The sequence below is a fragment of the Staurois parvus genome, unplaced genomic scaffold, assembly GCF_062004578.1.
Source record: "Staurois parvus isolate SC_StPar_1 unplaced genomic scaffold, SC_StPar_1.0 ptg000328l, whole genome shotgun sequence".
NCBI lineage: Eukaryota > Metazoa > Chordata > Amphibia > Anura > Ranidae > Staurois > Staurois parvus.
In genome coordinates, this window is record NW_028318124.1 from 989,571 (window position 1) to 1,013,810 (window position 24,240).

The 24,240-nt window shown below is 41.2% G+C and overlaps 1 protein-coding gene across 1 annotated transcript in view; it reads right to left on the reverse strand.

Moving 5' to 3' along the window:
- Positions 1–5,061: 5,061 nt before the first annotated feature.
- PSME3 (proteasome activator subunit 3) overlaps positions 5,062–24,240 on the reverse strand; it is a 64,328-nt gene continuing 45,149 nt past the window's right edge. The window contains exons 6-11 of the mRNA XM_089683942.1: positions 20,707–20,819; positions 20,232–20,300; positions 18,365–18,432; positions 12,470–12,524; positions 12,069–12,155; positions 5,062–10,776 (exon numbers count right to left, since the gene is read on the reverse strand). Of these exons, the coding sequence (XP_089540068.1) occupies positions 10,696–10,776; positions 12,069–12,155; positions 12,470–12,524; positions 18,365–18,432; positions 20,232–20,300; positions 20,707–20,819 (473 nt within the window). The 3' untranslated portion in view covers positions 5,062–10,695. The remainder of the gene's footprint in view (positions 10,777–12,068; positions 12,156–12,469; positions 12,525–18,364; positions 18,433–20,231; positions 20,301–20,706; positions 20,820–24,240) is intronic.

Consider the following 24,240-nt stretch of genomic DNA (forward strand, 5'->3'; position numbering starts at 1 on the left):
AGGCGACTATATGGGAGGCTCATAAGGTCTATATGAGGAGAATTTTGATAGCGGCAGTAACAAAAAAAAAAAAAAAAAAAAGAAAAGAAAAAAGGAGCGTGAGAGGAAGCTAAAAGGGGTAATTGAAGAATTAGAATAGACTCAGATTTATATGGGAAGATCATTCTTAAGAGAGAAGAACTGAAGGATCTAATTGAACAGGAAACAAGGAAAGTTTCTAATAGTCTCAAAAGAAAGATACCAGTGGAGGAATAGCCCAGGAAAATTAAGGATGAAGAGATTAAAGGAAAAGAAAGAAAAAAATTATATAGAAAAAATTAAAGATGAAAATGGGGAGTTGGTTTATTCCACCACTGGTATCGCCGATGTGTTCCAAAAGTTCTATAGTAAGCTGTATGAGGTGAACCCCATAAATGTAAAAGCTAGAGAAGAAGAGAGGAAGAAGAGAAGGCAAGAATTTTTAATTGAAGCAGATTTAGCAAAAATTGCAAGAGAATTTAATATCTTTAGAACGAGTAATATCCCAGGATGAAATTAGGATGGCTCTGATGAACACGGAGGGGGGAAAGAGCCCGGGCCCGGATGGTTACACGGTGGGATATTCTAAAAAGTTTAAAGAGTTATTGGCCCCTAAACTATGTAGATATGTGAATGCATTGGGAGAAGGAATGGAAATGAGAGGAGAATCACTGCGCGCACATATAACAATCATTCTCAAGGAAGGGAAAGATAGCGCACAACGTAATAGCTATAGACCTATTTCTTTACTAAATACGGATACCAAATTGTTTGCGAAAGTATTAGCTATCAGGTTGAAGGAGTTGATGCTGGAATGGGTACATTTAGATCAGGCAGGCTTTGTCCCAGGAAGGAAAGGAAGAGGACAGCTTGAGGACATTAGTCCTTCTACAGAAAGCAGAGAGGCAGGCAGTCGATAATAATTTTGTCGATAGACGCAGAAAAGGAATTTGATAGGGTAGATTGGAGGTTTATGTCAAATATGCTGGAGGCTCTAGGAGTAGGGGGGAAAAAAAGTTGAAATGGATAAAAGGACTTTATATTGGCCCTTCAGCAGCGGTGAAGGTTAATGGGACCGTCTGGGACTTTTGGAATGCATAATGGAACTAGACAGGGATGCCCATTATCCCCGTTATTGTTTGTGTTATCTTTGGAACCTCTTTTGGCAGCAGTAAGAAAGAACATAGATAACACAGAAATTGAGATAGGAGGAGTAGAACATAATGTAGCTGCATACGCAGATGCCAGATAAACACAGCAGCTCAGACTGCCCAGTCGCTTCTGGCCTGTCAGGAGAGGATATTACAGCAGACCTGCGGCTAGGTTCCTTAGGTGTCATTTCCTCCTGCACCTCCCCCACTCCGCTTTCTGAAAGACATTACCTCAGATAGCACAAACCTGTGCACTTCCAGTAGTAACACAGATCACAATGATACAGCTATGCCAATAAAGTGTTGAAAAAACACTCAATGCAAATGCCTTAGGAGTCACCTAGGGCGGCTCCTGACTTGTCCACGCTTCCCCCTTAGGGGAGTACTCACAAGCCCCTACGGAATAGCCGGCTGTGTCCTGGCCACAGGAAATTCCTGAGCAGCAGCCCACGTGTATCCTGGGCTACAGGTAAACAAATGTGACCAACTTCCATTTCTGTCCACAATCCCTCTAATGGCCGAAAACAAAAAGAGCAAACATCTCAGGAAGAACAGCGAGCACTCCCCCTGGTGGAAACTCACAGTCACAACACCTCCTTTTCACTCCAATTTAGAGCTTTGTTTCCTTTTACAGAGAGAAAAAAAGGAGATCTTTTACCATTCCTGCTGCAGACCCCTGACTTCTGTCAGGCACTAACCTTCACCAATCATGGCGGGCATTGTCATACAGACCTTCAAGGACTCAGACCCCATGCTGGGGGGCTACTGCCTCAAACCCGTATAGCACCCCACTGGAAGCGCCTTGGTCAGATTTACAACTGAACAGGGTTTCATGTGTGTGGGGTCCAGCATTATAGGCAAAACCTCGAGGATTCTTCTTATCCAGCAAGGTTAGGGTACCATCCATGTGAGCTCATAGCCTTCCGAATGGATCCAATTAAAGTCTCTGATTCTCTAATGGAACTGTTATGAACTTTCAGGTATGCTCCAAGAGCACAGCAACACTTTAAATGACCATCCACCTTACAGACACTGGCGAAAAAACGGAGGTACTTCCTGTATAGGAGGGGTTATATAAAAGGAGGACCTCCTCTCTGATTGGTCGGCCAGTGTCCATTCACATATATAGGTGCCTGAGGAAAGCTGTGCCAGGGATTAGCACACAGTCAGCGTCAACAACAACCTCTGCAATCCCTAATAATATAGTGATGGATTTTTAAAAGGGCTTAACAGCCCTAATGAGGCCTCATTCCATTCCCTCAATCCAACTGCAATGACCATTGGCAGACCATGGCTATTAACAAACAAAGGCAATGAAACTGTCCATAGCATGGGTAATTTCAACCATCACAGGGCAAAATAAGAAAATGGGGGGAATCTACAGTAGAAGACATGTTTTTGAAAAAATGTATCCACATTACTGTTTGATAAACTTAATGAGCCATCGTATCTACTGTGCATATCCATTTTGGTTTATGTTGGTACTTGACTACTTACCGTTGTACATAAAACAGCTGGCCTACTGCTTTGCAAGGGCAGGAGAATGTTTTAAAGTGGCCTCCATTTTGTGGTGCTTGTGTGCGGCCCCTAGCAACTGCATGCTCTGATCCCTGTAGCCAACGGACACAGCAGATCACAAAACAGAGTACAGAAATTGTCCCTGTATTACATGAATGCTGTGATGAATCACAAATCTAAAAACCAAAGGCAGCCTTTTAGAGCCTATTCTTAGTTTCCTCTTACAGTATGATGTCACCAGACCAGTGTAAGTCAACAACCGTGTTTCTGATTACTAGCCATACCATTGCCAGTCACCAGACCAGTATAAGCCAGCAAGTGTTCCTGATTGCCACACCAGTGTCACCAGACCAGTAAAGCCAGCAACAGTGTTCCTGACCACTAGCTACACCAGTGCCATTGTCACCAGCCCAGTGCAGCGAGCAACAGTGCTCCTGACCGCAAGTCAGCCTAGGGCTGACAGCAAATGTCTCTGATCACCTTCATACCAGTACACCGACACCACAGCCAGCAAGTGTTTTGGTCTCCACCACAATCACTGTCCCAATCACTAACCACACCAGTGCAAGCCAGAAATAGTGTTCTGGTCTCCATCACACCAGCACAGTATCACCTCTGCCTGCCACCTGAACTGACCCTGGCCTTTTTTAACGATCACGTTTCTGTCTGCATTTATTTTATGCCAGCATACTGACTATACCTCTGCTATCTACCTAAACTGACTCTGGTCCATTTACAGATCATGTTTTTGCCTGGCACCTGGACCGATCCTTAGTCCGTTTGCAGATGTCTGCCTGCTGCCTTAACAGAGCCATCTAAATATAAATATTTGTAGCGCCATCAATTTATATTCCCTGACCACTGTCTAGGAGGTGAGCATTAGTGTCCGTTCACATCTATTTGAACCGCATCCAATCTGCATGACATGTGAAATACCATTCCTATGGTGCCTCTTCACATATGTCCAGGGCAAATTCAGTGTGGTTTTAAAACGATTTCTAAGCAGTGGCTTCAGGTTTAGGTGCAGATTACAGGCTATTGACTTCCATGGGAACGGTTCCTAAACCGCAGATGTGTGAACAGGATAAGATCCTGAGCTAATCCTGCCCTGAACCACTGAACAACTACTGTATTAATTAATTGTAAAGCCTCAGCTTCAGTCCGCACCCTGTTGGATATTCAGAGTAACAGAATGTGTTTTTGGGGTGTAATCCTAAGCATACTCATTCTGTATTCTTTTAAACACTTGCCCTCCTGAGGATTTACCCCCCTTCCTGTCCAGGCCATTTTTTGCATTATGGCGCTGTATTATATTACACTGACAATTGTGCGGTCATGCAAGACTGCACCCAAATTAAAATTTGCTTTGTTTTTCCTCTGCGGTTATTTTTTGTGCTATAAAAAAAAAAAATTGAGAAAAAACAGTATTTTTTACTTTTTGCTATTAAACATGTCTAGTAGGAAAAAAAGCATTTAAAAAAATAAAATAAAATTTAGTCATAAATTCAGGCCAAAATGTATTCAGCTACATGTCTGTGCTAAGAAAAAAATATCAATACGTGTAAATTAATTGGTTTACGTGAATGTTATAGCATTTACAAATAGCGGTATAGATACCAGAATTTTTTTTAATAGTAATGGCGGCGATCAGCGACTTATAGCGGGACTGCGGCGGGCATTCTGACACTTGGGGGAACTGACTTGGTGTCACTGACATCCCCAGTGACACCAATACAGTGATCAGTGCTAAAAAAAAACAAAAGCAGATACTGTACTAATGGCACTGGGCAGGATGGGGTTAACATGAGTGATCAAAGGGTTAACTGTGTGCTGTGTTACTAAGTACTGTGTCCATGTGCTTCACTGTAAGCACACTGCTTTGCATGGCTGTGCTCAGCACAGCCATCCAAAGCAGTGTGCACAAGCTGACAGGGATGCTCGCCAATCACTGGGTGCCGGCGAGTAATCACCGGCCGGAGCCCGGTGCTTGACAGCATCGGCCGCGAATGGCGGCACGGGTAGGGTGCATGTGCGCCCTACCCGGAAATGCGAAATCACGTGTATATATACATACGTGATTTTGCACATAAGTGCTGCCCTGTAGCAGTATTTCTGCTATAGGGTGGTCGGGAAGCGGTTAAAGTGATCGAGTAATGCCCAACTCTTCCTTACGATTTAAAAAAAAAAAAAAAAAAAAAAAAAAAAAAAAAAAACACGTTAATGCAGTGACTAAGCTGTTCGTATGTACATTTTTACACCCTTTGCTAAAGAAATACATAACATACAACCAAAAGGCTGCTTGTTACAGAATTTCACATCATTTACACATGCACACATCAAGATTAAAGGTATTCAAAATCAGATCGACAAATCGTTTGCAAAAACACATCTGATGAACATTTTTAATAATTGACAATTTAAAATTGTACATATGCCATTTTAGCAGAGAACAAAATACTCAAAACATTTTTACAATAAAGAATCAAAATGACAATGATAAAAATATACAATTTAAGGCTGGGACACCACCATTCAGAACAGAAGTAAAACATGTATCATCTGGATAGAGACTGGCGACCGTGAATCCTAGAAAAATGGAAATGTATGGATACAAAGGGGTTCTGTCTGAACACTTATTAGACAGACATGGTATAAGACCCTTTTCAGTAAAAGCGGTAAATAACTGGGCCACAATGCTGGTTCATTTTCTATTAGTACAGCCAACAAAATGTCTACCTGCCTCTGTTTTCTGGTTTTGCAGCAACATTAAAACAGCTGAAAACAGATGAAAGTAATATGTGGTAAAATGTTAAAAAAAATGCTAACACTTCTGGAATAAGAAAAACCACATACTTGCTTACGAGGACAGTGCAATGCGGATGGGTAAAGAGCAGCAAAGCCAAAAGGCCAACAAGACCTCACTTTATTGTAGTCAAATCAGCAGATGACTAGCAACTACCGGTTACTGATCCCTACACACAATCTTACCCAATGAGACTTTACAATACAACTGCTATCAAGGGACATGCACTGTTATTTGCAGCCATTACTGAAGGCCACCTCCCTCTATGCTTTACTGAATGTGCATCTGACACCTAAACCAAGTAGAGGAACCATCTATTAACTAGGCATGTAAAAGGAGACCTGTTTTGGAGGACACCAACCCATGCTTTGATTGTACTATTTTCAAGTGGTCACACTCAACTGTGTGTTTGAAGCAAGACAAAAAAAAGCTATACCATTAGAAGTCTGGTGGTAACAGATATAAGTGCTATTGGATGCCACACATTTATTGATGGTTAAGCAATTACCCTTTTTCTTTTAATTGTACATAAGCTAGAGGTCTACATCTACTGAGGGGCATTCGTGAAGTACTGCAGGTATTGCATGTTGAGTAAAGGAAATGCACTGCATTTCCTGTTGTGAAATTGTGATTGTTCTATGCTATTTTTCTGTGATTGAAAACACTAGTAGTTTAACTATGTGCAGAAAGAGTGAAAGGAAACCTGTGCTGAAAGAAATATGAAGGCTGTCATTGATAACCTTATTCTAAAAATGTGCATTGCTTGCCTGTCTAACTTCAATACTTTGAGTCATAGACCTGTAACATGTATACAGCAAGTGAAGACAGAACTCCAATCATCCAGGTTTGTTATACGAAAAGTACTGAAGACATTGGTGCAGCACAGCAGCCAGGCAACTAGCATTTTCAGCAGAAAAGATCAGCATTGGCAGTCTACACAGCTCTTTTAGCAGGATGTCCTTTAAACCGAGCAGAGTATTAGAAACACTCACTTTTCTTATTCATTGAGAAGTGCTATTAAAAAATAGATATTGGTGTGTGAAAGGTAAGGAGTGTCTTGTTATAGGGAGACATCCAAACAGTACTTTGGTTTGCATCTTTATTGGTATTCAGTCAGCGTGCTTTGGCACTGGGGCGCCAGTAATTTTAGAGTAGTTGAGAACAGAATTAGGGTCTGGATACTATGGGCTGGTCCAGCTTAAATGGCAAACTGGCACCTGTCCGTTACTTAACATTAAATGGCGTCACAGGCAACAAGTGTCTGTTGGGTAGGGGTATAGGGCCACTTAGCACACCCAACAGATACTTGGCACCTACAGCAATATTTGGCCTACAGTAAACTGTAGCTGGCATGGCAGATCAAGCCTAAGTACCTGGATACCACCTCCATTCTCCATATGGATTAAAACTAACATTAGTTGGAGCTCTGAAGAAGGTGGAGCCCCAAACTCCTAAAAACACATTGCTGCCATTTTGTGAATACCAATAAAGACGTGTACCAGTGGGATTTGTACCACTGTCTATACATTAGCCATTCCTTACCCTACACACAGATGCCACATGTCTGATGAAGCAGCATCCCAGCTGGTTCCTTTAGAGGTTGAACAGCCAAAAAACAAATACACAGTCCCAACACAACAGAACTCTAAATTTGTATTTCAAGAAAGTGGCACAAACTGTGAAATCAGTGCAGTATTACGACACAAAGCAGCAGTTTTCACAGAAAACAGAGCAGGGATCTTGTTACCACTGTAGGGGAAACCAGCATGAAGGAGACTTGTATTCTCCGCCACACCAGTCCATCATGTTTGAACAGTCACGTCAAATTAAATAGACAGCTATGGGGGGGGGGGGGTTGTTTTTTCAGATATATTGATAAAGGAGGGGCTACAGTAAATTGCAGCCGGGATTCAAAGTTCTGATTGGGGTTTCACTATGGGGGTTGCAATGCTAAACTCTAGTAAATAAAGTCCACTTTTCTCCACATTGTAGCAAATTACACTAAGGTAGTGTGTTAGAAGTTAAACATTGTTGGTGGTATTCATTACCTACTTTGCTTCTATAGGCCAGAGTGTTTAAAATAGTAAACCTGTCGACCATATTTAACTGTTAAAAGTAAAAGCCCCACTCAACACCAGACCTTTCAAGCTGCCTGCCAATACATTTGTTAGGGAAATCGCCATCCACTGTGTGCCACTACGAAATTAGCTTCACTTAGTGGACTTGAAAACTAACTCCATACAATACTTTTCTCCTTCCAGAAAGCGTGCCCTTACTGGCTACTGGTCACTTTCACTGGATAGGGGGATGGCAGTCAGAATGGCTTTATTTTGAAGTTTGCAACATCAGACCCCTTGCAACAAAGTAAAAAAGTCCTGTGTACTGTACAATTAAAGCAGAACTGCACCCAAAAGTGAATGTTCCGCTTTAATGACTGGTCCCTCCGCTCCCCATTAAGGATTGGCATCTTTTGGGAGTGGGTACCCGAAATTGACAGGTACCCACGCCCACTGATCGCCTAGGTCAGAAGCGGAAGTTGTCCTCCTACCCTTCCTCCCCACAGTCTTCTGGGACACGTGACAGGTCCCAGAAGACTACGGGGCCATTCAGGAAGCGCAGCGATACTTGCGCATTCGCAGTTGACACCCGGCTGTCCAGCCACAAATTGTCACAGCAGGGTGCCCACACTGAAGATGCCAGGAGAAACACCACAGGATTGTGGGACAGATGAGTGGCTGTTTTTTTTTTTTTTTTAGAAGTCAGCAAATACAGTTTTTGTAGCTGCTGAATTTTATTTTGTCACAGTGCTACTGGAACTCCACTTTAAGAACTAGTTTCCTGGCTAAGGGAGTGTTTATGCAAGTATTTTATTTGTCTCATGCAGAGAAAGAACACCTGAAAAATAAGCCCGTTTTATCCTATACAAACTCCAGATGGAAGCTTGTGAGCTCTGCTGTTACTTTAAGAAGTTTAAATGGAAGAAAGGTTCACTTGAAGCTACTTTCTTCCATAGAACATTATCTCCTCAAAATAGAAGAGTGTAAATACTTTGTCAGCTGGGAAGGAGTCCAAACACCTCTGCCCTGCACAACAGCAACTTCCAATTGCTGAGGTTCCTCCTGCTGGCCCCTACATCACATAGTTGTCGGAGAAAGAAACAACAGTAGGCAACAGGGTATGCAGATATTTCAACGCTCCTGCAAGTGTTGGATGCAGAAGACTTTGCTGGTGGCTTCAGCACTAGAAGACCAAGGTATTTGGACTGCTGCTAAGGTAAGCATTCAGAGTATTTTATTGCAGGGAACCCTTCTTGTCCTGGAAAGTGACACAATTGCTTTAAATCTCAAACGTGCCTAAAAGGAAAATGTTCAGGGATTTTATCTGTCTATAGTTGTCTACAATTAACTAGTTGACAATAAATTGTTCAGATATGAAACGTTAGGATTGTAGCCTCTAAAATGCAGAGTACTGTGCACAGACAACATGACCCCAAAACATATTCAAGCATTTTTCCACTGCACAAAAAGCTTCCCCGGTAGGAGCAAGCATACATGAGTGAAAAGGTAAAGAACAGCTTTTACAGATCCCAACTGACTGTTTTCACTTCTATTTGCTAAAATGTAGAACTATTTTAAGCAATTTTAAAATAATAATTTGACATTAAACCATATTTACCTACATTGTTCAATTGAACATGTTTTAATGGCGTTACTTATAATAAGGTAATTAAAATGGGCTTAAAATAAACCTTTGCCAAAATGTTTTCCAAAAATCCTTTTCCATTCTCAAAGGGTGTTTATAGTACAAGGTAAAAAGAGACTTGAAAGTGTTACCCAAATTGCTTCAGTCTCCTTTGTAAGACAAAAGTTTAAAAAAAAAAAAAAAAAAAAGAAGAAATTTAAAGTATTTGGAGTCCTGAAAAGTCACGGGTGCTGCCAAAGTTTGTCTTAAAACAGACCTATCTACTAAGACGGAGATTTCCATTTTATGAGTGGAGCAAATGTTTGCAATTATAGATCTAAGCTGTTCAATAGTGGACTTTTTGAGGTAGAGGTGTTCTTAAATGTCATGACCGACCACATTACTGAATTGTAGTTGGCTTGCCTTAAAAGGATAAATGCACTTCTGTACAGTTATCTTTTATGGCTTATTGAATACCATGGTTAGTTATCACAACTGAGTGATAATCAATATAAATCGAAGCATTAACCAACACTAAATGATTTGTTGGTATAGGATTATAGTACATGTATTATCTCCATGTTTAAAACAAAAATAAAACAACTTTTATTATTTGTCACCACTTTATGTTTTAGCCTTTTCTTGTGGCTTAAAATTTGGGGCAGCGTTATCGCTTGACTGCCTATATATTATACTATAGAGTTTTAATGTGTACTTTTTTAAAAAAAAATTATTAGTTTAACATCCACATTATTTTCTAATTTGATCATATTTTAATACAGATGACATACCCCCAGCAGTAACATACATTTTTATGTCTGTCTTGTAGCCCTGAAATAGAGGGAAGTCCTTTAGCCACCAAAAACGTGTTGGCTGTGCTGTATTTTTTTTTCTTCTCATGAATCAATATCAAAATGAAAAGTTCTTAGACACTTATACCTTCTCATTGGCGCTTTTAGACTCTATAGCATGCGAATTTTCAACTCTGGGACCCCCATTTGAAAAAGATACCCCTATTTTGTCTCAATGGAGTTACTGTACCCTGGCGTAATCTGATTGAGAACCTGCAAATCAAGTGCATTTTGTTTTTTTTTATTTACTCGCTTGTAGTTCGATTACAGCCATGAACGGTCAGCCCTAATTTAAATGAAACCTTTTATACAACTACAAACCCAGAACAATTGACCTATTACAATACTGACAGTGCAATAGGGGATAGCAGTACATTGTAGCATTCTGGTATTACAGTGCTCCAGGTGTGAAAGGCTTTGATAGTGCTTTGTTAAAGACTAAGGCTTTCAATATACATTACATTTCTGAATCCAGACCGAAGGGAAAATATTGTTTTAAACACAAAAACCAGCAGATTTCCAGAACAGTTTTGATCTCTTCATGGTGGATAGGATGTCTCATGTTCAAAACAAGGCAATGATGGCCTATGTTCCTTTTAAGTTCAAAGGAAGAAGAAAATTAAAACAAAATGTAACTAAGAAGTTGGAAGGAAGGTTTCCATGGACATGATGATTAGTAGAGTGTTTCAGCATTACTGTTCCTGGGCCTTTTGATTTTCTCAATGTTTTTGAAGATCATGTCATGTAATGTCACCTGAAACAGACAACACAGTGTTAAGTAAACAAAACTCTCCATACAATAACTTGGCTGAAATGAAAACTCAAGTCATGTGAAAGGTTATTCTACACAGGAGATTTTTTTTTCTTTAAGTTGAAGTTGAGCCAGTTATTTTTTTTTGCTCTCCTTTAGCTGCAATCACATTACTTACCTTACCTGTAATTAGATGTCACACACTATGCATGCAGCTTGATCCTGTAGAGATCACCTGTGCCAGGATGCCCCTGGAGCTGAACTTCTGCTGCCAGTGTACATTGCATGTAATACGATCTCTGGTGGAAAAAAATCTTGTCATTCATCCAAATCTCCCCCATTCAGGGATCATTTTACACGCAGTGTGCACGAGTTATTCTCAAAGGGTGAGAGAGGTTTATGGGGAAGGTCCCCCAATGGTTTCCACTGCAACTCACAGAAGCCCTGACATGATTAGATCCCTCAGCGTCAGAAGTTCCCACAGAAGAGCTCTACAGGACACAGCTGCCTGAATGACATGGGATACAGTATGCTTAATTACACGTGGTGCGATAACAGCCATAGAGGGGGAAAAAAAAAACTTTTTGATCAAATTTCAGCTTTAATATTCACCAAAAAACTTTATTCCTCACCAAGGTTGTTAGGAACCCATGAAAAAACAGACAAAGCTTTTTTGGCTGTACTTCTTCTATGGATAACAGGAGTGTAGTTTGTTCTGCACTCCTGTAACTCATTTTCAGCTGACAGTGGACGGACGTCACTCAACTGGTCCAGGCTTTGGGAGTGGGGTTGGGGGGATGGGCTGAGCAGACAGCAGTGACTGACAGTCCCACTCTCTGCTCAGACAGAGGAGAATTCAGAGTCGGCGGGGGACCGATGCTACATCCACCTAGGTAAGTATAAATGGGGAACGGGGGAGGGTTACCCTGCTGTCACCCACCCGAAACAAGGATTGTTTTTATTTTTTTTGGCAGACTTACTACCTAAAATGCATAGTGGCAAAGTAGCACTACAGGCAGCTTAGATTAACCACTTGCCTGCTGGACACTTATACCCCCTTCGTGCCCAGGTCAATTTTCAGCTTTCAGCGCTGTCGCACTTTGATGCCCTCCCAGAACTGGTTAGCCGCGATGTAGCCGTCATTCGGGTATAGCAGAGTTAGCAAGTGGTTAAAAAGAGAACTAAAACATCTTTTTCTATAAAGGTATTACAGCAGGAGATCAAACTGATCATTTTACTACAGGAAGCATTAAAACCCAAAAGATAAAGTTACTAGAGTAATAAATGCTAATTACATATTGGTTTCTCAGCTCTGATATTATTAGCCGTAAGCTGATATACTCTTTTTCATCTATTTCTGTCACAGTACGTCGATAATCTTCCTGCAAAAGATCAGAAACAAAATTAATAATGAACAAGTATTCAGGTTTTACTTTGGTATGAGCAAGTGAATACTAAGAGGAATGTTACCGACATAAGTTAAAACCCACAAATGTTTTTTTTATATTAAAGCAATATGTGTATTTAAAATTGAGATATGACATAACACCCACAATACAGATTTGATTTTCAGATTAGCCTTCTGACCTATAACAAAGCCTAAACTTTATTTTTGGGCAGTATGATATAGTGCAGTAATCCAAGGGTGCCATTATCCTTAACAAATAAGTAATTAGTCACAAATTCTAATACTTACCACATGAGGGTATTTTGCGATTTTGGAAACCAGTTTGGCCCGTGTGATATAATATCTAAAAAAAAAAAAAAAAAAGAAGGGACCATATATTAAAACATTGTTTTTCAAGATTTTGTACCACTTATCTGTTATCTAAGGGCTCATGTACACGGGGCATTTGAAAAACTCTTCTGAATGATGGAAACTGAATGTTGGAAAACGTAGGTTAAAAAAACACGTCTGTTTAGCTGCGTTTGCATACCGTGTTTAGAAGCGGTTTTTAAAGATAACCTCAGGAGACCCTCCCAAATTCCCAGAATGCACTGAAAAATAGTAAAAAATGTACTATTTCAGACATCTTGAGAGAAATAGAGCAGTATGTGTTGAGATGACCTGTCTTTTCTGGTTGTATTCACTATGAATCCCATCATGAGCATAATGCAGCGCAATCTACCATTTTTTCCTTCATGAGAAACCTGGAACTGACTGCGCTAGTGTACCGGGTCTATTTGAATACATGGAAAACGCTGTGCATGCATTGCTAATGAGGAAAAAAGGCTCTCGACAGCATCTGGATATGGAACAGTTAAAAAACGCTTCTAAACGTGTTTACAAGCGTTAGTCGTTTGAAACGTCGGTAAACCTACTCCTGAATGCACTGTAAACTCAACTGCCTGTAAACGACTATGTGTACATGGACACATAGACAAACAGAGTTCAGGGGCTGCTGAAAACAAAAAAAAAAACCCCAAAAAACCCCCCCAAAAAAAACCACACACACCGAACAGCTCCTGAACGTCAGTTAGTAGTTGCAGTATACATGAGCCCTAAGTGAATGAGCCCACAGTAAAGACCATTTCTCAGGATGCAGGGCTTGGTTGTGTCCAGGCTAATCTCCAGACATGAACACAGTATGCAACACTGTTTAGTAATAGCATCAGGTCTCCAAGTACTAACAGTGAAAAAGCATCGGGGAACAGCAGACTGACAAGCAGGTGGGGTTTGTTGTTCTAGGAGAACCCGTCACTTTTAACCTAATTAAATAATGTGACCGGAAAAAAAAAAATATATATATATCCGATAATATTCAGTACGCCATTTCAATGTTTTGTCATTAACTACAGTTGTGGCCAAAATTATTCAACCCCCAATGCTGTAAAGGGGTTTAGGGACTATAGTGTACATTTGGAATTGTATTCAGAATCAAATCCTACAAGGACGTTGTAACTACCCAAATGCAACTAAAATGACATCAATTGTTTATGTAATACAGTAGTAAATGGTTCTTATGTGGTTTCTTCATTGCCACAATTATTCAACCCCTTAAAGACTACCACTCTGAAGAACAGAGGTTCATACAGGTGCTTTCCATCAGGTATTGAAAACACCTGTGGATGTCACCGAGCAGCAATCAAGCATAATAAGCACCAATTAGGCAGCTTTAAAATGACTGTGATACTCAGCTCCTTCTAGACATTTACTGGTGTGGTTACAAACATGGTGAAGGCAAGAGAATGGTCCAGGAAGACAAGAGAAGAGGTGATTTCTCTTCACAGGAAGGGCAATGGCTATAAGAAGATTGCAAAGATGTTAAACATACCAAGAGACACCTTAGGAAGCATCATTCGCAAATTCAAGGCAAAGGGCACTGTTGAAACGCTACCTGGTCGTGGCAGAAAGAAGATGCTGACTTCGACTGCTGTGCGCTACCTGAAGCGTAGAGTGGAGAGAAGTCCCCGTGTGACTGCTGAGGAACTGAGAAAAGATTTGTCAGATGTGGGTACAGAAGTTTCAGCCCAGACAATAAGACGCACACTGCGTAATGAAGGCCTCCGTGCCAGAACTCCCAGGCGTACCCCCTTGCTGTCTCCAAAGAATAAGAAGAGTCGACTGCAGTATGCCAAAAGCCATGTGGACAAACCACAAAAGTTGTGGGATAGTGTTCTGTGGACTGATGAAACAAAATTAGAACTGTTTGGGCCCATGGATCAACGCTATGTTTGGAGGAGGAAGAACAAGGCCTATGATGAAAAGAACACCTTGCCTACTGTGAAGCATGGTGGAGGGTCAATCATGCTTTGGGGCTGTTTTGCTTCTGCAGGTACAGGGAAGCTTCAGCGTGTGCAAGGTACCATGAATTCTCTTCAGTACCAGGAGATATTGGATGGAAACGTGATGCAGTCCGTCACACACCTGAGGCTTGGGAGACGTTGGACCTTTCAACAGGACAATGATCCCAAGCATACCTCCAAGTCCACTAGAGCATGGTTGCAGAGGAAAGGCTGGAACATTTTGGAGTGGCCATCGCAGTCACCAGACTTAAATCCGATTGAGAACCTCTGGTGGGACTTAAAGAAAGCAGTTGCAGTGCGCAAGCCTAAGAATGTGACTGAACTGGAGGCCTTTGCCCATGAAGAATGGGCGAAGATACCCGTAGATCGCTGCAAGACACTTGTGTCAAGCTATGCTTCACGTTTAAAAGCTGTTATAACTGTAAAAGGATGCTGTACTAAGTACTAAGATTGAATGTCACTTGGGGGTTGAATAAAACTGATAATGCTGTGAGCACAGAAAAGACATTTGTGGTTATTTCATTATAACTGTTATGTTATATTTGTCTGACCTACAAGTGCCTCTTTAATGTAAATGTAAGCAAGATGACTGAATGATCAAAAGCAATGTCAAACTGGCCAAAACACTCAATTTCAGTGGGGGTTGAATAATTTTGGCCACAACTGTACCTTGCCATGCCACCTCATGGACTTGTAACCCCGACTGACCAGATTCCGAATATACAGGCTCGATGTTATCTTCTCCCATTGTGGAAGGAATGCCTGTAGTTTTCTTCCCACCAGAGGCAGTGAGTCACTGGGATTTTTCAGGCTGTGCAGGAGTAGAAAAAAAAAAAAAAAAAAAAGGACTCCTTTTTCTCTTTCATTCTGTGATGACCAGGCCTTTTTCTTTCCTTGCAGCTTCTCCCCTTGCAAGCTTCTCCATGGATGAAAAAAAAAAAAAAAAAAGCTTTTGAACTTGTTTTTTCTTCTTCACAGGAAAATACTTTTTCCTGTCTGCACTGTGGTCCAAAATTGACTAAGTCTGGCCCAAAGAGGCTATCTCCTGAAAGAGGGATTCCACGTAGCCTAACTTTGGTGTCGAGTCCCCCTGCCATGTTTTTAAGCATAAGGCCCTTCTTGCCAAATTAGATAAGGCAGCTGAGCAATTTGTCACGTGTATGGATTCCGCAGACGAATCCGCTATATACCCTACAGCTCTTGAGACTGTAGGGAAGGTATCTAAAATCTCATCCTTTGGGGTCTCTGCATTGATATGCGCCTTAAGCTGGTTCAGCCAACGCTCCAGATTTCTTGCTACGCATGTGACTGACATAGCTGGCTTAAAATTTTCCATTGTGGAATGCCATGCTCTCTTCAACAGCAAATCCATTCTTCTATCCATAGCCTCTTTCAGGCTCCCTACGTCTTCAAAGGCTAAGTCTAAGCTTTTGGAGACTAGGGAAACCGTGGTGTCTCCTTAGGCACTTTGTTGATGCTGATGCAGAGTCTTGTTCAAACGGGAACCGTCTCTTGTGGGATCTAGAAAAAAAAAAAACGGTTTCCTTTCCGGATTCTGCCATTCCTTTTTTATCATGTTTGAGATGGCCGAATGTACAGGAAGACCTCTCCCTTTTGGTTCACTGAGGCCCAGGTACATTTGATCATGGAGGGAGAGAGCTCTTTCCACCTCTTTAATCCCTAAGGTGGCATGAATCGCTTTAAGTAGTTATTCCACATCCTCCAGCAACAGCTTATATTTAAATGCGGAGGAATCCTCTGCCTCTTCCCCATCACCCTGACTGTGGAGAGACAGCCACCTGTTCAGAAGGTATCCCTGACACTACTTCTAAGGAAGTTGATGATTATGGTGTGTGGGTAGGCTCAAAAGCAACCTGGGATGAAGACTCCAACATATTTCTGAAAGACTGCAAGGTTTCTCTCCACTCAGCCTTCATGGAAGCCATAAAATCACTGGAAGTTGACGCTGTCTCCTTCCTCTCTCACTAAAGCAGAAAATGCATAAAGGCTTTCCAAGCATCTGACAATTTAGACTTGCATGAAGGACATCTCTTGCTAGACTCCTTTTCACTGCTCTTAGCCCAAGACAAAGCACAAGGAACATAGCCACTTAGCCAATGACTGACCTTAAAATGCACCCAGTGTAGCCAGAGTTCAAACCTCCACACCACTAGTATACTGACCCCACACATCAAGGATCCAGAGCACAAGATAGGCCCCTCAGCCACCAGGAGGAAAAGACGCTACAGAGCCCTGCAAAGAAAAGCAGCAAAATACAGTCTACCCATAGGAAGCCCTCTCCTACCTGGGTTTTGCTGGTGCCTCCACCTGTGCCTGGAGCTGCAGTCACTTCTGACACCTCCATATCAGAGCCTGCAGCGGTCCACGTAGCTGTGTCTCCTGGTCCCAGCATTCTGGAACGCTGCTGTGCCAGCCCGGGACCGGAAATACATACTGGCTGGGTCCAGCCTCCTCCCCATGCATCCAGAATTGATGCCACATGCCCAACCAGAAGCTCCGCCGCTGCCTTGAACATGCCCAGACGCTGCTGGACACAAAAAACATGGCCACCGCCATTGTCCACACAGCAATATTAGGGCTACAGGCTACCTGGTGGTACTGGCTCTTCCCAAGCACTGAAGGGGGGAGAGAGGAGCCAGGAACAGACCCCCCCACCTGGGACTCTGCCTGGAGGACCCATGCTGCAAAAAGGTAAGAGAAAAAAACAAAACAGAGACCTCTCTCAGGCAACCCCTGAGAGAACACAGTCCCTACAGTTCCTGTGTGTTCCTACCTGGCTGGAGGAAACACGATAACTGAGGACTGTGGGGAGAGGCCTCCAATTTGTAGTCTTTGTGGGTGTGTGCCTCCTGCGAGAGAAGTAGAAGCTGTGTTCTCACGTGCTGTTCTGAAAGATGTTTTCAGAAAAAAAAAAAAATGATGGACCTGGTGCAAAAGCACGAAAAGTTATTTACAAATTAAATTATTTCCCGGTTGCTTTAACGCATTCTTTTTAGATTTTCAGATGAACAGAGAAAATACAATACACTTTGTATCTCTTTAGCTGGAGTCTGAAGGTTTAGAAATCCTGTCAGGTGGTCCGTTTTTGACCGCAGTGGCTGTAATAGCTTCTAAATTTACACAACTCTCGACTGTTCGTTTGAGAAGTAGTAGTAGTGCCCAATGTCCACAACTGGTTAAAAAGATAAGCAGATGTCTAGGAGCTTTATACTGCCCTAGGCTACCTAGGGCTTGTCAGTGTTTTAATCCTCCTGACATCAGAAGAGCATCGACCCAAATGTTTATTTAGATAACCACAGCATCATAAAAGTCTCCCTACACTGAGTAAATTGCACTTGTCCTTTAATCTATCACCATGTCAGAGAAATATTGCAAGACATCTTAGAAGAAAAAAAAAGGAAAAACCATACAACTAGACAAACTGAAAAGGAGCAGCATATGTACTAGTGATTAGAGAGAAAAAAAAAGAGAAGTTGATCCAAATGGGCAAAGTCAATGATCCATCCAATGCATTTTGGAGCCCTCCATTACCAGGGCTATAAAATAAATCGAATACATTGATAAAAAATTACAATAATGGGCATGAAAGAGCTGAATAAAAAAAAGTATATACCAAATCTATTGGAAATACATCTAATATTATATTAGGCTATAGATTATTCTTTCTCATCTCTACATAGGTACAATCATGCAGCAGTTTCTGATCAGCGACCAATAAAGGTCTTTTTGTGCCTGAATGTTTGGCACACTTTTATACATGAGATCTTTGTAAGACAAATAAGATAAATGAAATGCTGGATGTTCCTACTCTATCATGCCTCACCTGGAAATCTGATCAAGATATGATGCAGCTTCACTCTCCACTGTTCGCAACTCAGCCACGGTCTCTTCCTAAAAATGAATAGAGCAGAAATCCAATGTTAAGATAAATTAATCACTTATGTAATGCAGTTGATGTAGTTTTAGATAGAGATTTGTTGCTTCTTGTCCATTTGCAAAGCCACTTAAGTTAACTACTCACTATTTTTTCCAGTGTAACCATTTAATTTATTACCATTATTTTTCTGAAGCCTGAAACCGTTTGAAACGGTGCTCACTGGTGCTGCAACTGACTTGAAGTTTGCGAATGAGCTCCATATGAGATACCAAATTAAATCGGTAATGAAAAAACTTGCACTAAAGAGCACTAGAATACATCATCTGGCACTGGTTGCAAAAATGCAATAAAAAGTGAAGACGATTAGATGAGAAAACCTTACAGTTAGTAGATTAATGGGAGAGGAAGAAAGCCAACATTTCAAATAGAACTATTAAATTGTCAGAGCAAAACAAAGCATGGTGATCTTGGTAGAATTGCCTTGGTTCCCAATTTCCTGTTGTGCGGACAATTTTTTAGACGAACGTTACAAGAAATGGTGTCAGCCTTTCCCAGTTGTCTCTTGCCGTACTACAAAACACCACAAAAAAAAAAAAGGAGGTGGTGTTCTGTAGTCAAAAAGAAGATCTGGGAGAGCTGATCAGATTGCCTGAGTTTACACTACAGAATACAAGGCAGCTTTGGACAGAATTATTTTTCTTGAACAAACCGAACAGAATGCAGTTCAGTATCTGGAATTGAGGTAGATGGTACTGTCAGGTGGAGTAATCTCCACCTGACAGGCACTATTTCGTTGACCGGTGCCATTTCAGTGTTAACAGCACTCCCACTACAGACACCAATGCTGGTGGTTATTACTGTGGTTACAGACACCAATTGCTGGTGGTTATTACTGCAGACACCAAAGCCAATCAAAATTATCACACTGGGAAAAGGTTCATACAGTAAAATAACCACTAAATACTTCAAAAAGGAACTGGGAATTTTTTTCCCTACTCAACTGGGCTGTGCCCACACTGCAATGGTTAACTGCTTACTTTTGTCTAGGGGATTAAACATGCCAGATATATTGACCGAATCCATCGATACTCCCAGGGCAAGACTGATCCTTGCCACTCCTGACACCCCAACCCCCCTCCCCTCCCGTAGTCTCATGGTTCTGTGCAGTGGACTGTTCTGGACGTCATCACGACCAGAAACTGGCTCTGGATGTGAGAACGGCAGTAACAGTCGACCGCTGAATGGGGGTGGGGGGATTGGTGAGTATAAACTGTATTCACCCCTAGATAAATGCAGCAGTTAACACATGCAGTGTGAGCACAGACGAGCTGCATGGGAAACAAAAAAAATAAATTCTCGGAGCTCTGCTTTAACTTTTTATTTTCTTTGCTACAGAGGAAACCCAGGGGAAAAAAAACAAAAAGAAGAGTATATGCCTATAGAACCAGAATAGGAGATATCCAACTAATTAACTCTGATTTCTACAAGATATTGGGAGCCAACTACTGGAGTAGAGCCTACTTCCAAATAGGAGGATGTTCAAAATATGTATTCTGAGGAGTCCACAATAATAGTAAGGCATCAACTGTTCACTAGAGTCAAGCTGTGGGTCTAAAAGCAACCATGAAATGAATAGTTCAATCCAACCCTAAATTTGGTGTTGAGGGAATACAGGGCTATCTTCATGGGGTATAAAGAATGCTTTGGACCACTAAAAGTGCATATTACCACGCACAAACATTGCACAACTTGTTGAAAACCTGTGTGTTGTGGACATGCCTTCCTCCCATCACCACCATTATCTGGGTATTACCTGGATAGACACCCCAAAGTTATTGCCATCTTCTATCCTTGGAATAAGAAGCTGAACCCACATTTTTACCTAAAGGCAGAAAAAAAAAAAATTAAAAACACAAAAAGTAGGCAATTCAGTTCAAACTTTTTAAAAATTATGGCAAAGCTACTGTCCCAAAAAATAAAATGACAGAATTACACATACTGGAGAAAGTGTGAAGCTGTACTACTTCCTAGCCATAGAATGAACCCATTTACTACACCTCCAGTTATTTCTCTCTTAGCACCAACATGTGTTGAAAGCTATAAACTGCCAGGGAAGCAAGAAGCTCCCTTCTGAATTGCAGTTGTCTACAACAGTTTAGGACTACTCATACCTAATACACACATTGCTACTAACTTCTACCTTATGCCACTGTCACACCTGCTGCCATTTACATATTCACTTTTTTTGCTCCGTATTATGTACTTCTGAATATGGCCAGCACACTCACGGTATTGCACTTCTCAATGAGTAACCTGATCTCCGGCTTCACTTTTTCAATGATCTCAACTAGAGGTGCATTACTCTTCAACATTCCATTGGGCATCACAAAAACTTTGGTGCCTATGAAACAAAAATGGACCATTACTTACTGAGAGAGATAAGAAAATAAATAACCATCATTGTACACCTTAGACAAAATAAAAACACAACAAAAAATCAAATATGATTTCACCGGTTTGATAATCAATGGAATCCAAATATTATATTGCAGTTTATTGGCCCTTAGATAAAGTGGCTGCATTGGCTTGTTATCCCTTTATTTTCACCTGGTTATCCTGCAAATAAATTCCTGTCTCTTCATATCTATGCTCCCCCCCCCCCCCCCAACTGTATCTAGAGAAGGAGACACGGTTGTCACATAGGCTGGAATTTACACATATTTGCCTTTGTTTATCTCCATTACATGGTAGATTGAAAGGACTAGTAGTTTGCACAATAGCGATACAGTTTTGTGCTCTTTTAAGGGCCGGTTCACACTAGAGAAATGCAGTTCAGATGAGTTCCAGATGAGTTTCCGAATGCGTGTTTTTGACGCGTTCCAGTTCATTTTTTCTCCGCTCTCTCTCCCTTCAATTTAAATAGGGACATGTGAGTTCCGATGCATTTTACCATGTTCCAGTACAGTACTGTGCAGAAAAAAATGCAGCATATTTAATTTTTTCTGCAACTGGAATGCACTGGAACTGCAAGCACTGATGTAAAATATGAAAGTGACAATATAACCTACTTTCTGTGAAAACAAAAAAAGAAAAAAAACACTGAAACGCATGTAGTGTGGTGTGAACTGGCCCTTAAGCTTAAAGGATGAGATATGGACATGCATTTCTGTTAAGAACAGGTATTTTCTGTGCTTGCTGGAAATGTTCATTTTAAAACGGACAGTTAAGGCAGCCACTACATCTAAGGACTCCTATGCTGCAATATATTAACAATTAGCTAAATTAATTATAGAAAGACGCAATCTTAGAAAGTTTGTGATTTTTCTTTTCTGCAACAGACGTACAGTGGATACATTCTCTAGTACATCATCTAGGAATATCATGGTTTCCTACTAGACTAGGTTTTCCAACATTTTTCATCTAAACCCTTAAAAAAGAACTCAACAGCAGCCACTGCTGAATTCTGCCTTAAAAACACTAGTTCAAGCCCACCAGACGTGAAACTTTGAGCCTGGGGCCAAGAAAATGTATGCATAATCAAGAGTTGCAGGCAGCATGCTTCATCCAGATTAGTCTCACAAAAAGTATAGGTACCAGTCAACTATACATTTTCAGAGGTAGGCCAGAAATGGCAGCCTTCATATGCCTCACATTGCCATTAAACTTGTCAGCCAAGCCTATCAGCCTGGCATATTCTTCACTAGGTATCAAACCCTTTTGATCTCACATGTGAGAGGTATGAATACACCTGAAAAAAATGTTTAATTACTGAGAGAACTTAACCGTAGCAAATCCCAGTTCCCGACCGAATCGCTCACTTTCTGCTGCAAGATCCCGCAGTATACCGGACCTATTACACCCTCGAGCCCCCCAGACCTGTGTCGGGACGACGGCCAAGATGGCGCCGGAGAGGGATGAGGCAGAACACAGTGAGGAGTCGGTGGCAGCATCAGAGGATCTGGTAACAGATCTAGAGCCCTCTGATCACCCCCTCACACTGTCAGATATGACCAAGAATGCTGCAGATATCAAGCACACTTTCTCCTCAGCTATTACTGAACTTAAAGCTGATTTATTAGAACTCATTGACAGGCTGTCTGATCAGGAAAGAAAGGATACAAGAAGAGATTCGGTTACGGAACGCTTAGAAACAGTAGTTTCCTCATATGCTACCCACCTCAGCTACATTAATAGATAACTGAAAGATTTAGACAACAGGGGTCGTCGGCAGAATATAAGGGTGAGGGGAGTAACTGAATCGGTAGACCCGACCCAGGTGAAACTAGCGCTGTAAGCAATTTTCAACAGCCCGCTTGATTGCCAAAGGGACACAGTGATTGAGTTTATTAGAGCCCATAGAGCACTGAAGCCTTGTCCAGCAGACAGCACCTCCACGGGATATAATTTGCTGTCTAATGAGCTTTACACTTAAGGAAGAAATTCTGAATAAAGCCAGACAAAATGATCTTATTACATTTGCTGAACATTCTATTTCACAAATTTCAGGACCTTTCTCCCATTACACCTCAAAACAGAAGAGCCATAAGACCCCTATTGCAACTACTGCGGGAAAATGGAATACCCTTTAGATGGTGCTATCCATTTGCTCTAAATGGGACCTATGAGGGAAAACAATACTTCCTAAAGCTTCCAACTTTTTGTGAGCAATTACACCTTCCAAGTATCATATGCCTAAACCAGCCTATTCGCGCGAACACACACACCCATTTGCTCTAAATGCGACCTATGAGGGAAAACAATACTTCCCAAAGCTTCCAACTTTTTGTGAGCAATTACATCTTCCAAGTATCATATGCCTGAACCAGCCCATTCGCGCGAACACACACACACACACACACACACACACACACAACCTGACCTTCTAAGTCAATATATGTGTGATACACATTTTTATATATTGGTCAACCCCTTGGTTACAGGTTTTCAGTTATGACTTTCAGAATCTTTTGAAACAAATTGTTTCTGTGCTCTTAATATACTTGGAATGAAGGAGTTGCAGCTCAGGATTTCTACTCTATTGATGTATGGACTGGATATATGTTCCTTGTGATACAGATAATCACAAAGACATATATACCAGTATGATTTTGATGTTGGGTGAGACCTACAGAGATCTTCCTGATGATAATAGGGTGTATTTGCTAAATTTTGCCTTTTACATGCTTAATACTGGCTCAGAAAACAGAAGGGTACTTTGGATATAGCTTTCTAAATAACAAAATGTCTGTAATTAGAAAGACCACAATTAGTTGACATTTGTCATTCTCTAGAGGAACAAGAATTAGGACATAATCAAGATATGACGAGTTCTTTTGTCCTGTTTCCCTGGGTCATTCTATCTCCTGGCGTCTCCCACTGCCCCAACCAGGCAGTAGTGAACCTGACAAAGCAGTTGGGTGAACCAGCCTCGTTGCCTCTGGCTAGTACGCAGGACACATTCCAATTGTGCCTTACTTACTCTACCCCCTCTATCTGGGGTTCACACATTTTGATCTACTTTCATATTAACTGGGTCCTGATTTAACCAGCAAAGCTTTATACATTTCCCAGTTTCTCTACCTCTTTCTTGCTTCCTTTTCCCCCATTTACTTTTTTTTTTCTCTTAGTAATTGATGTGTTGACTACATTACAGGCCGTGACACCTTTATATAACTATGGCGTATTCTTCACTAGGTACCAAACCCTTTTGATCTCACATAATGTGAGAGGTATGAATACACCTGAAAAAAATGTTTAATTACTGAGAGAACTTAACCGTAGCAAACCACGGATTGTATTTCTTTAGGAAACACATTAAAAAT